Source organism: Gopherus flavomarginatus, chromosome 11, assembly GCF_025201925.1.
Source record: "Gopherus flavomarginatus isolate rGopFla2 chromosome 11, rGopFla2.mat.asm, whole genome shotgun sequence".
Classification (NCBI taxonomy): domain Eukaryota; kingdom Metazoa; phylum Chordata; order Testudines; family Testudinidae; genus Gopherus; species Gopherus flavomarginatus.
Window position 1 is genome coordinate 40,913,591 of NC_066627.1, and position 17,657 is coordinate 40,931,247.

Below are 17,657 nucleotides of genomic sequence, written 5' to 3' on the forward strand. Positions count from 1 at the left end.
CAGGAGCAGACTACAGCTTCATTTGAAAACCACAGCGTCTACACATATACTGGCTTGGCATTTTAGCCCGTTAAGAACGTTAGTTAGTGATTAACTCTCCTACACACAAACACAGAGTTGAGGATATACTTTTTTCCAATGTTTTCAAAAATTGGGGAAGTGCATTTAAAAATACATTGTGTTGGCAAACTCCGAATTTGGCTAAGAAAGCAAAAGGTGAAAACAAACATTCCAAAGTATTGTAAAATTTATTGTATAAGTATTGCAGCTTTTAGAATGACATATAATTGCCACTATTGGTTACTGTTACACAATAAGCGTTTACAACAGATTCTTGTAAATTGGCATCAAAGTACATACTCATACTAAAACAGCAAAATATAGATAAGTACTGCATTGCATGTGCTGTCAATAGTTTACATAAGTTTAAACTTGAACAGAATTCAGGATACAGGACTGCCTATAACAAACTTCAAAGCCAAAGCAATGCAACTGGAAGTTTAAGAAAATATCAATACAATGAAATGTGACTATAAGGCAGGCAAATTAGGACTTTAATGTCGTCCTTCATGAGCTTCTATAGTACAGCAAAAATTTGAAGCACAGTTTCTGGAAAACATTTTTTTTTTTGTAGCTTTGTGTTGTACATAGAAAATCTGAGCTGACAGAAAAGAATAAAAATCCGTTCTGTTCTTGACTAACATTGTTTATGCCATACATCTGGATTCAGTCGTTTTTCAACCCTTAATAAAAACGTTGGGCTTTTATTTTTTTCAGTATAGCAGTTAGTGCAATTTCATAGATTCATATGCATACAAAAGGGGTCATTTCCCAAGAAAGCAATCAGTTCTCCTTACTCCCCCACTTAAGATAGAATGAATTTTAAAGTACTTAAGGAAACAATGCACTAGATCAGTAAAGCTGATATTCCAACTGTTGAAATCAAGGGTTGTGCAGGGAACTTAGTTTTACCAGTGTTAGAATCAAATAAAACCCATTCTTCCTTGCTATTTGTATTTAAAAATCCTTGTTCACATTGCAGTTCACTACGTTTTGGTGGCACTTTATTGAAGAATGCTGTTTGCCCTACTAGAAGATATGAAGAAAAAAAGGTAACATGACTTTAAAGCTAATGTGTCAAACTTCTAGCAAACAGGCAGATTGGGACAAGAGGTTGCTAAGCATAAGCAATGTCTTGTTTCTTCTGCTTTTGTTAAATTCAAAAACAACGGAAAGGGTGCTCCTTCTGAAAGGGCTTCAAACTCTTCCCCTCCCACCCCCATTAACATCAACAGCAAATCTCCCATTATGGTCCTACACTACAGAAGTCAATCAAGTTCAAGTACAATTCTCTCATCTGCAGAAAGGCAGGGAGAAACCAAGGGCAAAAATACATCAGCTGTTGTGCGGCACAGCTGTTTTTCAGTAACTTGGTGGTAATATGGGATATCAGCATTCAGTAGAAATGGACCCTGAGCCAAAAAAAATTAGACCATGATTCCTAAAACCCTGTTAGGATCTTGGGGTTGGTTTGGGCCCTATCTTGAGTATTTGGGTAACAAATATATAGATTACACAAAGCAGAAAGAGGACTTGGGGGGTAGGGGGAGGGGGATGACTGGGTGTAAATCCTGGCTCCAGTGAAGTCAACTGAAGTTTTGTCATTGACTTCGGAAGCACTCAGATTTCACCTCAAAGGGTTAAGTGCTGTTGGAAATCTAGATTGGTTGGAATCTATGGTTTCCCTTTCCATATATGCCCATATCTAAATCTCGGTTAGTGGATGTTAAGGACACTTTGCTGGAAGAAAAGATAGATCCTTTTTGTCTTTGTGCAACAGATGGGTTGAAAGGGGAATTCCTTTGCAATGAAAATTCCATGTTTTGAGCCTTCCTACTTATACAGACATATCTTCTGCATACAAGAAAAACAAATGAAAATACTCTTCCTGGGAACTGGTTGGGGTTGGGGAGGGAAAGGGGGACATCTTTCTTAAAAAAGGTGAAAATTAGACTCTCTGTATGTTGACCAGCTCTATTTCAGAACTCTCTCCTGCCAACCCCCGTTAGACAGTGTGTTCAGGAGAGCCAGATATCTTTCTGATTGATTTTACAGGTGTTTTGGGCATGTTAATTTCCCCCCCTCCCAATGACAAGACAGTTCAGTTACTTAACAACCTCCAGTCCGGATAATGCTTCCATATTTACTATACAGTTTTAGATGTGATGCACACTCCACCCAAAACCTGCTGAGGTAACCATTTTTGTAGCAAACAAACTAGTTAGACTACAGAAAAAACAAACAAACAAACAAAAAAAGAAAACCCAACAATACTATTCACGCATTTTGGCTCAAGAGGGCAGTAGATATTATATTTCAGTTTGTCTTTTGGTTGGTATCTCATTTACAATATCCACCACAGTTTCCTACCCACTGGAGTAGGAGATGTGCATAAATGTATTCAAGTTACCTTACAAACAGTCCATGAAAACAAATGGCAGAAAGGGAGCACCTTACATGGCTAGACACATCAAACTGGGTCTAGTGGGTGAAAGGGAGCATTTAAAGAAGCAGTACCCCTTTTAAATACATAATGGGAAAATTCAATGCAAGGATCTAAAGGTCAGAAGACCAGACCCTGGTAACTCACAACACTAGCAAAGATTTGTTTCTCCCTCTGTAAGGGGAGGGTTACTGTTTCTTTAATAAGGCACTAAATAGACATGTTACATAAAGGAAAGATAAATTTTAAAAACTTGTATAAATTTATCAGTTTTGTACCTTTCGTGACAAACTAGATTTATTCCTTTGCATGACTTTTTTTATTTTGTTTTTGTTTTCTTGTTTTGAAGGTCAACAGAATTTAGGTGACATGACTTGTAAAGTTACGACGATTTCAAGAAGCTGTGGAAAAGCAGGCAGTGATTCTGCGAAGGTACTACTACCAGGCAAAAACAAAACAAAACAAAAAAACTCCAAACAAAACAAAACAAAAAACCCACAAGCAAAAACAAAGTAATGATCAAACTTCAAGTTCATCTATTCATTATCTCCTTTAAAATATATATATAAATATTGTTCAAATGGTCAAACTTCAAAACTGTTCTCATGGTTTGTTTGTTTTCAAGTAATAGGAAAAGTTGCTTAACAACAATAGTTTATAGTTATTGCCTTTATATCTTTCATTTATGTTACTCTACTAGTTAGCATCTTGCAGAAAAAGAAGTTACATCTCCTTGTAAAATCTTCACTCTTTGTGGTTCCCCCATCTGACCCTTCCTCACATTTGTAGATATCCTCTCCCAGCAAATGGAGAGGTGTAGCTCAGCTAATAATATCTGCACACAAGGTAGCAAGCACAATTATTCCCTTATGTGTTTCTCTCTCTCTCTCTAATATTTCACTCTGTTACATACAAATTCACCACAAGGGTAAAACGTCTATCAGATATCCACACAATAGAAAAAATGTAAACAATAGCATAGTAAGACAAAATGCTTATGAAACAAAGATAAATTAAAAACACATCCAATGATTTTGAGGAGGTGCTTGGAAGGGGGGAGGGAGAAGCTGGAACCTTGATATTGGGGAACAAGGGATGGTGATTGTTTTGAATGAAGAAATATTTAGAAGAGGTAAAGGGTTTTGCTTCTAAAGCATTAAACATGGTTTCGTTAGCCTTTATTTAATACATCACAGGAGCAGATTCATTTCCATCTATTGTTTTTTACGCCTCTTTCTCTAGAGTAATAAAAGAAAAACTAATAACCAGAGGCAGTGTACAAGGATTGCAGATATTTATGCAAGACAACTGCACTCTGTTTTATTCCAAATAAAAGTTTTGCAGTTTAACATCTATGAAAATGACGTGAACAAACTACAGACTGTAAAGCTTGTTCGGTGTCCCATTTAAAGACCTATCCAAAAAGCCAGACTTCAGTTATGTTACCGTTTACTCACATTAACCTCAATAAACCACCGCTTTCTCTCAAAACAGAGCTTTCAGTTTAATATTTAAAGAAAAGCAAAACAAAAAACAAAAAACCCATTGTTTTCCTTCAGACTGAAGCTTATAACCCACCCCTGCCCCACCCCTCAAAAAAATTAAAAAAAAAAAAAAGGTAATTTGTTTGCTTCTGTTGTTTTTAATTCACAGAAGTATTGAGAGCTTTTTTCTTTTTAACTCCAATAATCCTAACTGGCAACATATATGCAAACACACAAACTCCTCTTGTTCTATAGGGAATGTACAAAGCAGTGACTATCATTAAACTACCCAGTAGCAGACTGTATTGTATGGGTAACACTCAGGTGACCATGAAAATTAAAGATTTGCATAAGATGCAGTCTCTCTTGCAATGTTCCTTCCAAGGCTGTCACTTAAACTTTAGGATTTTTCCACTCCCTTCCAGCTAGTTTGTTCTTCACTTTGAAATGTATCCCTTAACAGTTTTGTGGTAGACATGATAGAGGCTTTGACCAACACAAGCACTGACATATTTATATTAAAAAATAGTGCAAAATTTCAACATTTATATAAATAACTCTAAACCCCTGCTTTTGATTTTTTCTGTTTTTTTCTGTTTTGTTTTTTGTTTTTGTTTCTTTTTTTTTTTTTACAATGTAATACATACTTTTTGAGTTGGCACTCAAAAAATTGCCATTTTTTTCTCCTAGTTCAGAAAACAACAAAAATTTTTTTTAACTAGGCCTCTTCTAATACAAAAATACTCCTGCTCCTCACACATACAGTTTCTCTTATTTTTTAATATATATTTATATATATTGCAGATCTTTAAACAAAACGTTTTTGTGCAAATATTTTTTTTAAAGTTAAGTGAAATAAAAAAAAGCATCCACACACACAGCTCAACTAGAAACAACAACAACAACAACAACAAAAAATGAAGGACTACGGTTGATTCTTTTTTTTTTCTCCTTTTTAAACTTCTAGATGCAGCTCAATAAATGTTTTTGCAAGCTTTCTTGGCTTGTGCATTCAGACCAGACATAACAAGTAAATATAATACACAGAGTGGTGGGAAAGGGCTTCTTATTTTTTGCTCGTCTTCCCCAACTCTCTCTTTTTTTCTTTTAATGAGAAGTGCAGAGTGTTCTTACTTTCGTGTTTGATGTTTTTCGTTTTTAAAAGGGGTGCCCTTTTTGTTTCTCTTTCTCTTTGTTCCACGCGGTTGTGCTCTCAAGGCCATTGATTTGCGAATGGTGGAGTCTGCTGCCCTCCAGTATCGAGGACATGCCATTGTTGTTCTGCTGGTGCTGGAAAAACGTAGATCCTGGATAGTGACCTATCACCTCACTGTAGGTCGGCGGCGGTCCTTCCATTCTGCCGTTGCTTCCATAGCAGGTTGCGCTGATGCCAGAGTTACTGCTGGGTGGGCAAGGCCCTCCGAACACTGAGTTATCTATCAAGTCACTATCGAAGATGGTTCTATTGGGAGGGGCCCGGACCGATTCTCTGTTTAGTTCCATTTGCTGCTCTGGATCTCGGAGTTGTAGTGTGCAGGGTCCCTGGTAAGGAGGCGGCTCCTCTCCATCTGACAGGGAGATAGTGGGTGGGAGGTCAATCTCATGTTGCATGTAGGGGTATGTTGGTTGGAATCTATTAAAACGGTCTCTCTGCAAAAACGATGGAACTGATAGTCTGTCTGTGGGTCTTGGAGTATAGATTTGCTGCTGAAGACAAGGGAGAGAGAGTGAGTTTGGGAACATTTCAGCCTGTATCATAGCCCACATGTAAACAGATGAGGTTATTATGCAATACCAGCCTTGTCCTCACCTCTGTTACTCCATTTCCTGACACTGTGCTTTCTGAAGGCCACAGACTTCCTTCCTACATTGGAAAGAATAAGAGGAGAATTGAGAATCATTCCTGTCCAGCCAGAATCTAAACTGCCAAATATTTTCAAAGGAATTTTACCAAGTTACATTCTGGGCCAGAACATCAGCTGGTGTAAATCGATGTAGCTCCAGTCAGTGGAGCCACATAATTTATAAAAGCGAAGTATATAGTCACAGGTCTTAAAAACAGTCAATATTCTTACGTGCATTATTAAGAGCATTAGATTATTAACACCGAAAGAATTCTCAAAATCTAATCTTTATCATTTATGCTTTCTATTTTTTTTTAATCTCACTTACAACTTGAATTGGACAGTGAAAACAACACCAGTGTTACTCTCTCTTTCATTAGAGTTGTTTTTTAATTTTGCTTTTTAGGTCAATTTCACTTTTTGGTGCTCAGGCATGAGTAGTCTTATCTGTGTTCAAACATTGCCCCCACTACTGCAATTAGATTTCAGTATCACCAACCTCAGGCACTCAGTCAGGAGCCAAGCCCAAAACTCACCAAGATTAGCTTAAAATTATTATTATTATTATTTTTTAAAAAGGTTCCTTATTTGCTTCTGCTATTAGAGCCTTTATAGTTCACATTTTCAAACTTTTCTCTGCAACTATAAGGGCTAGAAATGTACCTTTTCTTTTAATAGGAAATTTGTATATAGTAACAACTATACTCCAGCATCTGGGGACTTAAGAAAAAAAATCACCAAATATAGAAAGACTCATGATAAAATTGCAGTAGTGGCAACACTGAGTTCACGTGTGTGAACTCTGGTGCCAAAGTGGCTCTAATTTTGTGGGTTTTTAAATAATGAAAACATATCAGTTAATATTAGGTAGGAGGAAAATTAACTTATCCAACAGTGCATTCTGAATTAGAGGACTCCCATCCACTTGCACAACCTTTGTCTCTCTCTCTCTATATATATATATTTCCCCCAATTTTAGAAAAATATATTTTGTGGCACTGCATGTGATGTCAGATACTTCAAGAATCCAGTCAAGTACTTGCTTCTGAAGCTCAATTTCTGCACACAAATCTCAAGGCAGTGCTGTTATCAGTGGAAGAAAAACAGGAGTTTATATGGAAAAGAGATGTCCCAGATTCTTTTCACTTCTCTGTGGTTTTTAGGGAGTCTCTCCTTGAAATGCAAGAGGTTAAGTATTATGACAACCACATACTTTGGAGTTAAAGATAATGGATCTATAATTTTAGTTTCATACCATATATCTATGCAGCCAAAATGTTTGATAGTTGTGAATTTTTTATAGGGAGTTTTGAGACTTTAATATGTAACTGTCTACACAGGCACTGATTGTTTAGTCTATTTCATTGCATGTGGCTTCCTTTGCCTACATGAAGTGATGTTCTGTAAGGATATTCTATGGTAAAATTCCCTCAATATCCAAAACCACAAAGGGCACTTGCACCCATCACAGACTGAAATCCTGTCTGGAGACAAAACAAAAACACAGCCTCCCTATCCCCCCGGAAAAGGGACTCAAAATAATGAATACCAAAGAACTTTGAATCACTGGAAACATCTAGTGTAAATCAATGGAACCACTGAAACGGAAGAAGCTATGCCAATTTACACCAGTTAAGGATCTGGCTCTTTGTACCGAATGCAGACCTCTCTAAAGGAGGCGCGGGATTATGTTGTATGGCTGGGCAAGGAATGTAATGGAAGAGATACTGCGATATGAGGATACTACTCAGAAGTGAATACAGAGCCAATATGAATTCACTCAGAAGTGAATGGCTTTGAGACATTCACTATGGCTGTACGCACGGATTAAAACTCTGCTGGCTTGGAGGTATCTTTGATTACTGTTTGTTACCTTGATTAAAAGGAAGCTGAACCAAAGGGCAGCAGAGGGAATCACTTTGAAACATTTAAGTGTTTACTTTGCAATGTCCTCATGGCAAACTTCCTGAGCAGCTAGTGCCTCCCTGCCTTCTGCTAGATGTTTTATATTTAACTTAGCAGTGGGCAGTGCCACGGCAATATCCCATCTGCTTCTCCATTTCCCCTGCAGTGATGTCAACCTGTTTCCACATGGGAGGCTGCTATGCAGCAGGAACGCCAGTGCTTTCCCCAGGGCAGAGGGAATAACGCCATGGCACTAGATAGGGTTCTGGCTTTTGCACTGTATAAGGCAGCTCTCAAAAGGGGAGGTGAAATATTGTCAAGTGAATTAAGTTACTTTCAAAGCCTCTCTCCCCCTGGAATCCTCACCTCCCACCCCCTGCTGCATCCGGCCAGTAAGCTCTTTGGGGCAGGGACTATCTCTTAGTTCCATGTTCTGTAGCAGTCACTGTACAATGGGGTCCATGACCAGGGCTACCAGGTGCTACCAAGATACAAAAAATAATCACAAGTGGAGGGTGCCCAAGAGGAACTAGAACAGCATTAAAATGGAATTACCAGAAATCAAAGCTGTGAAGGAGTGGGAGGTTGGGAAGTTCAGATCTACATCCAAAGTCTGAAGTGGTCTGATCTGGGATTTTGGTTCTAATTCATTCTATTTAGGCTTTTTTTAGGGCCTGATCCTGCAAACAACAGACTTACCCCAATGAAATTAAGGATGTGCTAAAATGTTGCGGGACTGGGGCCTTGTACAGCACCCGTCATTATGGCGCCTGAGCAGCAGCTAATGTCTCATCTCTAAATATAGAGAGAAAAATAAAAAGCAGCCCAGGAAAGCAGCAGCCAGAGGTGTGCAAAGTTTGCAGGCTGAAATATTAATCACGATTTTCTTTTCTTTTCTTTTTTTTTTTTTTTAAAGGACATCAGTCTCCTGGCCATAGGAGTGCTATAATGCCAATCCTAAGCATTCCAAAATCACGAGAAAGGCCACCCCTCCACCCTCCCACCAAAATCAAAACCAAAAACACACCAACCATGAGATTGGGAGTTATTATTTGGCTTTCTAACTTTTGAGCACTTAGGGATCATGAGTTTTCAAGCCTTCCTCTGCATGTATGATGCCTAGAAACCAACTTTTTATTTCTTAAAAAACTGAGATTGTGGTGTTTATACATAACTCCACAGTCTAGGGCTTAAAGAACAAAACCGCAAGACTCTCCACACAATTGTGAGAGCCTGTAACAATCTGAAAGTTATTTATTTAAGAATTCTATCCGTCTATTTACATGGCTGCCCATCAGTGTAGTAATATATGAGTACCTTCCTTGTAAAATCAAATAGTAATAGCAATAGTGACGCTTTTTGGGAGTAAACACCGTGCTTGGAGAAGGGTTTCTGATTTTGATTTCCTTTTCCAGGGAGTCAAAAGGGCTTTGGTAGTAGAAGGGGGTGTCAGTATTTTGAGTATCATTCTTATGGTGGAAAAGGCTGTTTCGAAAGGAAGGTTTTGCCGTGTTTCCTAGAGACAGTCAGACTCTGGAGAAACGAAGGTATCTGTGACAGGCAGAGAAGGCAACAGAGAAACATGGTGCCAGCAGTAGTCACATTAAAAACATTTTGGGGACAATTGTAAGGCTTTCTTCTTTTAATTGCAAATGTTAAGAAGCAAAACAGTGTGGGCTCTAATGCAGATCTTGAATATTAAAAAAAAATGTAACCCAAGCAATAGGCCGCTTGAGTACTTCAGTAGATGGAAAGTACATGTCTCAATGGGCTCCTCTGGGCATGAAAAAGTTTACCTTTAAAAAAAACAACAACAACTTCTCAGTGTGTTCTGTGGATTGGCAAACCACTATCTAGTTCAATACCGAGAATGTGCGGGGATGACAGGCAGCAACTGATGTTGGAACATTGTTTTCTACAGGAAAAAAAATTCATACTGTGTTGAATCTTAAATAGGCCACTTTTAAAATCTTTATTATGATTGATCCTTGTGTAATGAGCTTCCTGTTCAGCACACTAGGGGGCTTTTCTGTCCTTAAAGGAGTGCTCACAGCATGCCAGTAACTAAAGAACTGTGTGGCTGTAAGTTAATTACACTGTATGGGGTGGGGGTGAAGCTTTCCTCTGGGGGATGGGGAGGAAGGGAACCAAGGCATGATTCATAATTAAAAATAAAAGATAATGTAGCTTTTGATCTATGGAGCTAATTTGTGTTACAAAAGTATTCCTTCGGTGGTAAATTCAAACAGGCTCTGAAAGTATTGTACACAATGCAAGCGGCATTGAACTGGTATAGTGTAAACCTGCCAGATTACCTTGGTTTTGCACTGCTTCCCTCCTTCCCCAAGCCCATGAGGTTCCACTACCAAAGAGCCCTCAAAGACCACAGAGAACTGCACCAACTTTCTGTCCTGTGGCAGGTTTTAGCAGCTTGCTTTAGGCATAACACAAGAATGAATCAGAACCTTGCACACCTCGGCACGTAAGCCTCTAAATGTAGCCTGGTTTATCAACAGCAGGCGCCTTAGACCAGAGACAGAATCTGTGGGCTCACCACATCTTTGGAGGTCTAGTTTATAACACAGTGCATTGCAGGTGAGCTTTTTTTGCATAGCTCTCTTTATTCCTGACATGTGAACATCAACTAACCCCTTACTGGAGCAGAAAGATGCCAGGGTTATTCCCCAATTGTCCATGATGGGGTGTCTTGCATGCCTGAAGCATTTGGGATGAGCCGTTGTCAGAGAGCCATGATACCAAACTAGATGGAACGCTGGTCTGATTTATTAATGAAATCCCTATGTAGCTCGCGGTGGGCTAGGAATCTTGCAAGAATGGATTCTCTCTTGAACTTTCAGCTCCTGTTGGCTGTTGGCTGGATGCTGGACTGGAAGCATTATAAAAACAGCCTCTCTTCTGGTATTTTGTTACTGGCAGAAACCAGATGCGTGAGAATTTAGGAAGAATGGTAGCAAAAGTTTTTGACACTACCCACTGGCATCTGGATTCAGGTTAGAATTTCAGCTCTGATCCCCTGGCTTGTTCACTCCAAATAGGGGCAGATGCTTTTGTAATATGCCTCATCTGCAAGTCAACATAGTTAAAGAGAGTTCACATACCACCCCTTGCAGTTCATTCCTCTTGCCTGGTTTAAACAACAATTTGTTCATTCCCTCACTCCTTGGAGACACATTCCATCCACATCAGACTAAACGAAGGGTCCTTTGACTGAATGAACTGCATGATTTCACAGTTGAGGGTGTCTCTCACTTTGGCAAGAAGCCCTTGTCAAGGGGCCTCAGCTACCTCTGAGTATTTCATGTGAAAGTGAGAGGGCATCTGTGGGATGAGGATGGTTTGCGTTTGTCAGGACATTAAACGGATACTGGACAGTGTTGCCAGATGCCATGTTACTACATGCTTTCGGCACTTCAATAGGTGCCATAGGGAGGACTTACTAGAACTCACTCTTTTGAATGTCAAGTTTCCTGTTTTCAAAGGGATAGCATTATTTGATTCTATGTTGTAGGAAACACAAGGATGCATGGGTATGATGCACCAGACATGACAAACTAAACATCTGTCGGTGCTTTTGATTTATAGTGGAAACCTGTAAATTGGGAAAAAGTGACTTGTATTTTGGGACATTCGTTTTTATTTTCTGCCTATGGAAACTCCTGAACAGTTTCAAATGGATGAAGTATTCTTCCTCACTTCCTGTCCCAAACCATTGAGCAGGGCTGCTATGTACTGCCTTCTACACCAGCAGTAGTTTGAAAGGTTCTTATTGTTAAAGAGCTTTGGGATCCTTCAGGATGCAATGAAATATATGAATGCAAGTTATTGCTGCACTAAATGGTAGATCAAACAAAGAGTAGTGGAAAAAATCACACGCTCAGCCACCAAGAAAAATAAAGATTCTATTTCTTTTCTATGTAGGTTTTTATAATGTGCTCATCACCATAGTGTTTGAATATCTTCCAGTTGTGCATTAAGCAACATGACTAATATCTTCATGATATTGGAATGGATTTTGATTGAATTCATCTCAACACTACAATTAAAAGAATTTTGTTTCCTCTTTGTTCGAAAGAGGCAGGAAGCTTAAATTGCACCATGAACTTTTCAGGCATTATTTCAGGGAGAATTCACTTTGTTAGACTGACCATGTTTTCTGTGTTCTACACTACAATAATGGGACAACAAAAACGCAATAACACTGCACTTCTAGTGGTAATAATGCAGCCTTTGGACCACTATTACAGAACACCCTAGTAAATTCTGTATGATATTTGCACTCTCATCTCTAAACAACAGTATAGTTTAGGACTCCCTGGCCAATGAAACACCCAAAGGACTGCTGTATTTTGGGATTATGAGAGTCAATAACGTGAATCCCATCCAGGTATTTATAACTGGTGTTTTCAGATTCAGGGGGATACAAGAATACCCGCCCCTCGCATGCCATGCTGTGGTTCTCCCTTTGAATAACATCAGGCCAGTTAGCTGGCATTGGCATACACATTCACAGCTGCATGTCTGGAGGTTACAGAGCATAAAAAGACTCCTGTGTTTGCCCTCATGAAAGTGCCCAACTTCCCACATGTTGTGGTTTTGTTCTCAAGGCACAGGATGCTAACCTGAAGTTTCTACACACAATCCTGCAAGACCCCAACCACTTGAAAGATTCAGCTGCTTGGAAAGTGCCTGTTTGTAGGGTTCTAAACAGCACATGCACTTTACTAGATAGGCAAATGCAGTCAAACTGGACTCCTTCCACCTTTAACATTTCACAAGCTTCTAACCATCTGGCCAGCAATGTGCACACAGAGATGGCGCAGTAACTTACTGAAGATAGATTCTCATCTCTCCTTCTCCCTTGACTGTGCCGGTTGATGAAGGATCGTGCAGAGAGTTTGTAGTGGTTCAGCAGACATGTGATAACGACCACCATCACCATCATCACCACCACGATTATGATTATCTGTACAAACTCCAGCTCCGCTGCAAGAGACACAGACATGCATTTTGAGCCACCTTAGAAAGCAGCATGAAATACAGCACAAGAAATCCTAGGCTGAGTTCGGCCATACAGCTAGTGGAGTTTCATAGCTGAATTGTTTCCATGGGTGTTTCAAGCTCTCAGACACAAAAGTTCTCTGCAAGCTTCCAGTCAAGCAACATAGAAAAGGGAAATGACCGGCACCAAGGAATAACAGCCCTCATCCATAATAGACAAGGGATTGTCTTTAAATGTGATCTGCAAATTCTATATCATACCTAGATGGCTTTATCGGCTTGAGTTGCAAGGCTAGAGTCCAGAGATCAAGTTTCTCAAAATCTCCCAGAGGGTGGGTTCAGGCCTATCTCTACCAGAAATGCTTGCTAGATGCCTCCACTAATCAGTCTGTCAAAGTTTTATTTTTGTGCTGAATGCCCCGTCATCCTATTTAATGAAGGGATGCCTCAAATACTTCTGGTCTTAATTAAACAATATTAAAAACTGAGTTTGGTTTTGCAGTACACTTAACATTTACATAGCCATATTCAGCTGAGGATCTTGTATTAAATTAGGCCTTAACAGCCGTGTGAGCTGGGTGAGTATTATCCCCGGTTTGTAAATGGAGACCTGCTCAAGGGGTCACAGCAAGCCTGCAACACCTAGGAATTGATTCCCAGTCCCAGCCACACTACAAGTCTCCCTCTCTAGGTTTAGTTAATCTGCCAAAAAACCCATAGTGAATCAGAATTGGTGCTTTTCATGAGAGGACAAACCTTGAATCTACACTGACTGCACCCCTCCCCACTACATCTATATACCAGATCTCCAGATAACATTCAGTTCTGTGCCCAGCACAGCCAGCTGACAGTGGGGGCTTGAATGGTGTGAACTGGCATAAAGAGCTTCAGTGGGTTACCAGTTAACTTCAGTGTGTCTAGACAGCAACTGGTGTGGAATAGCTCCTAACGTCAAAGGAAATCGTTCCTCACTTGGACTGCAGCATGCATTGGCTGGAACTAGATATCGGAAATATCTGTCAGACTGTTCTGTGCTATTTCCATGCAAACCTAGTTCTGAGAAGATGTATTCAGCATCCAGGGAGAGCCTGGAAGCCACCCTGAGCAACTCAGCTCCCTGACAGCTGGCCAAGAAGTTACTCTAACCGTCTGCCGCACACAGATGCTCACCTGTTCTCTGGCCTGAAGCGAGGGCACGGTGCTTTTCTATCTGTGCTATCCTGGCAAAGGGAATCTCAGGAAAGTTTCCTCCCCTCCCGCCGCCCCCCTCCCATGATATTTATAAAGACAGGGGCCATTTCAAGGGAAAGAAGGGAGGAAAAGCAAAGTCAACAGTGCTGACAACTTAGATATAACCTGTTCCTCTGCGAGAAAAGCCACAGAAACCACTTTTTCAAAAACGGTGCCCTCCACTATCACAGATACTGTAATTTGCATTAAAATGTAAGAGCGCCTAAACAGGACAGCTCACAGTAACATCTGTATCTGATGGGATGGGGTGTGCTGACTCAGGCAGATATTTTTTATGGAGCATTTTCCTTCTGGCAGCAGTGAAGTAAAAGCAAATAAAATGTCAAGCAAAACAGTCCAGTGGCAATTCTGGCCAGTTACCTTGGAATTAACTTTGCTCAGCAGCGGCCATATCTGCCACCAGACCAGTCTTCATATTACATTTCCCATAGCATCTTTCATCCCAAAGGACCCCAAAACACTACTGACTGTGCCCACAACCTTCAAAGACTTGGGCATATCTTCAAGTCAATGGAAATACTTGGGCGCTTAAATTTAAGCGTGAGAGCATGTCTTTTGAGGATTGGAGCCCACCTATCTATAGCACCACTGAAAGTGCAGCTACCTCTGCGGTGGAAGGAAGCAACTGAGTGGAACAATCAGTTCACAGGACCCTGCACAAACAGTGATGGAAGGGAATTTTAGCTAAGGTCCCAGGGACAAACTCTACTCTCTTAAAAAGGAAGCCATGGAATCTTCAACAGTAAAGCAGACCAGGTGCCCATATGTCATGGTGATGGGCGCAGCATGCCAGCTACATAGAACCTCTCTCTTTTAAGGTTTAATCTGACACTCCCACAGGCAGCATGCTTTGTGGGAGAATGAAGGGCTATCTGACCCTGCTAGGATTGAGATGTGTGGTTCTAGAGAGAGAAAGATGCTTAAAGCCAGTTAATCATAGGGTGACCAGATAGCAAGTGTGAAAAATCGGGATGGGGGTGGGGGACAATAGGAGCCCATATAAAAAAAAGCCCCAAATGTCAGGACTGTCCCTATAAAATTGGGACATCTGGTCACCCTAGTTAATCATCTCTTCCAGGCCCAACCCCCACATGATTAATTCCAATAGTTTTTTTTTTTTGGGGGGGGGGGAATCTATTAAGAACTCTTATAAATCTCCTTACTTTTTCTAATGCAACGGCATACGGAAAACTTCAGGTAAGGCTTCCCTGGAGAAAAATGTGTGTATTATATTGGTAGATTCCCCCCACCCCCAACATTCCCGTCTCAAACTTTTACAAAGCTACAGCTTCCAAGTATGAGCCTCTTGGATACCATTTTTTAATGGGAGGAAAAGGGCTGGAAAGGAGATGGGGGGAGAAATTTACCCAGCGACAGCGAAGAGTTCGCTCTCCCCTCTAGAGGCTTTCAAAGTCTCATGACTCTAGATGTAATGCTCTCCACCGAACGGGTAACATACAGGACGCATATTGTCCCCTGACACCCACATTCACAGCTGCAGCCTGTCACTGGGGCTTGTTTTGGGGCCCGTAATAAACAGAGGTCTTTAAATCCACTCCAGAGAAAAGGCAGCTCTGCACTTTCTACCTCAATGAGATACATGTCAAAAAGCCACACAATGCCATGAAGGGAAACAGTCACACAGGCCCTCTGCCTCATTTAAATATCTGCCATTAAAATTCAAGGGCCCTTTGTAGAAAGTCTCCCTGCATGACCAAAAGGATGAGAGGCTTTAAACCATTACCCGGAGCCCCTTTGTTTCCTTCCAACCATGAGAGGTTAAAGGTAACAGGAACCCTGACAGGGAGACAATCCCCTTGTCCTTGTGTTAACTGCTATCGCCCTGGGCATGCTTGGTTGCTTCCTAGACAGCTCTAAGCGGTTGGCAGACAGGCAGGCTGCCTTGAGGGTGGAGTTAGGGCAGACTGCATTTGGCAGTCCTATCACGCACTGCACAGGCCTCAGCCTTGCCTGACAAGGAGGAGGTTCAAATAGGAGCAAGGGATTTTTTTTTAATTTTGTTTTACTAATCAGATTTATGGCTGCCTGTCTGCAGGATGGAGGGGGTTCCCACAGCTGCCATCTACCTCTTCCGGGCAGCAGGAGACCTGCATTTTTGGGCTAGTCTGCATTTCTTTAGAGAGACGAGAGTACCAGAATTGCAGAACGCCAGACTTAACTGGGAGGAGTGATTCTGTTTCCTACTGGGGCTATTATGGTCCTCGGCCCACTGGGAAACACCAAACCCCCTTTAAAAAAAGAAGGTTCCTTTGAGATGTTTATTCAGAGCCAAAGGCTCTGGATGGATGCCGTTGGGGGAGGGGGTAGAGAGTCCCAGTTCACTTTCCTTTGGGGGTGGCTAGACTACAAGAGTTGGCAGCATATTGCAACAACCCCTTTCAAACTCAGATAACTTTCTAAACTCCCATATTCCACCGGTTCTAATTAGAAACTCGCCATGTCCAGCTACTGTACAATATACTTTCCAGCAAATATCCTCATCACGCCCCCCCCTACTTTTCCAATCATGTGAAATCTGGAGAGGAACCCCATTTAATTATTCAAGAAGAAAAATGGAGGTCACATAAGATGACTGGGTACTGTAGCAATATGGTGTTCAGAATGCACCTGGGATTATACATGCACTTGGATTCACAAGAGTTTGTCAGACACTCCTTTCAAAGTACAGATAGCAACTAAAACTGCAGCAGATACAAAGACTGCCTGCTACTCAGGCTGCAGTTCTGGTCTGCCACTCCGGTCTGAACTCTTTATGCTCTCTCTGAACTATCCCAGCAAAGGTCCTGTGCGTTTTCTGTAACTAAGCTTGGCACAAAGTCTAGACAGTGCGCTGCTGAAGAACATTCCACTTCTAATGACCCTGCCCTTGTCAAAATGCCCAAGTTACTCAGTGACTCCATTTCAGCATATTGCAACAATCCCTTTCAAATTCAGGTAACTTTCTAAACTCCCATATTCCATCAGTTCTAATTAGAAACTCTCCATGTCCAGCTACTGTACAAAACAGAAGGGCATAGACAATGTCACACCTTTTCAGGGCTGGCTCCAGGCACCAGCCCAGCAAGCAGGTGCCTGGGGCGGACAATGAAGAGTGGGGAGGCACGTCCGGCCGTTCAGCGGCAATTCAGTGGCGGGGCCATCACTCTCTGTCGGAGTGAAGGACCTGTCGCCGAATAGCTGCTGATCGCGATAGCGGCTTTTTTTTTTTGGTGCTTGGGATGGCAAAAACGCTAGAGCCGGCCCTGCATCTTTATAGTGATGAGCCCTCTTTTCCCTCCTACATATTTGTGACAGAGACCATCAGCTGGATAAACAACCATCCCACATGATGGAATGTGTTGCTTGCTGCATTATTTACACAAAGCTGGATTTTAAGGAGGCAAGTCAACTTTGCCGGTGATAAAGTGTGACATATGTTTTGGCCACTTTAAATAAATAAATAAAGAAAGAAAGAAAGAGTGATATCGGTGACCAAATGGCTCATAAAACCTAAAAAAGGACATGGTTCTATTCCAAAAGATTCTGAAGACTCTTAAAAAAAAAAAAAAAACAAGACTAGCTGGTTCTAAAGAAAAAGTTCTCACACGATGGGTGTGAGACACATCAATTAGCCAGGTCTTGCTAAACTGC

At 41.0% G+C, this 17,657-nt stretch overlaps 1 protein-coding gene across 5 annotated transcripts in view; it reads right to left on the reverse strand.

Moving 5' to 3' along the window:
- Positions 1–2,036: 2,036 nt before the first annotated feature.
- Positions 2,037–17,657, reverse strand: part of PMEPA1 (prostate transmembrane protein, androgen induced 1) — a 69,032-nt gene continuing 53,411 nt past the window's right edge. For 4 of the 5 annotated variants that reach the window (XM_050918231.1, XM_050918235.1, XM_050918233.1 and 1 more), the window contains exons 2-4: positions 12,586–12,740; positions 5,798–5,851; positions 2,037–5,694 (exon numbers count right to left, since the gene is read on the reverse strand). In XM_050918231.1, coding sequence (XP_050774188.1) covers positions 5,146–5,694; positions 5,798–5,851; positions 12,586–12,740 — 758 coding nt within the window. In that variant the 3' untranslated portion in view covers positions 2,037–5,145. The remainder of the gene's footprint in view (positions 5,695–5,797; positions 5,852–12,585; positions 12,741–17,657) is intronic. The other variant, XM_050918232.1, reaches the window with a different exon arrangement.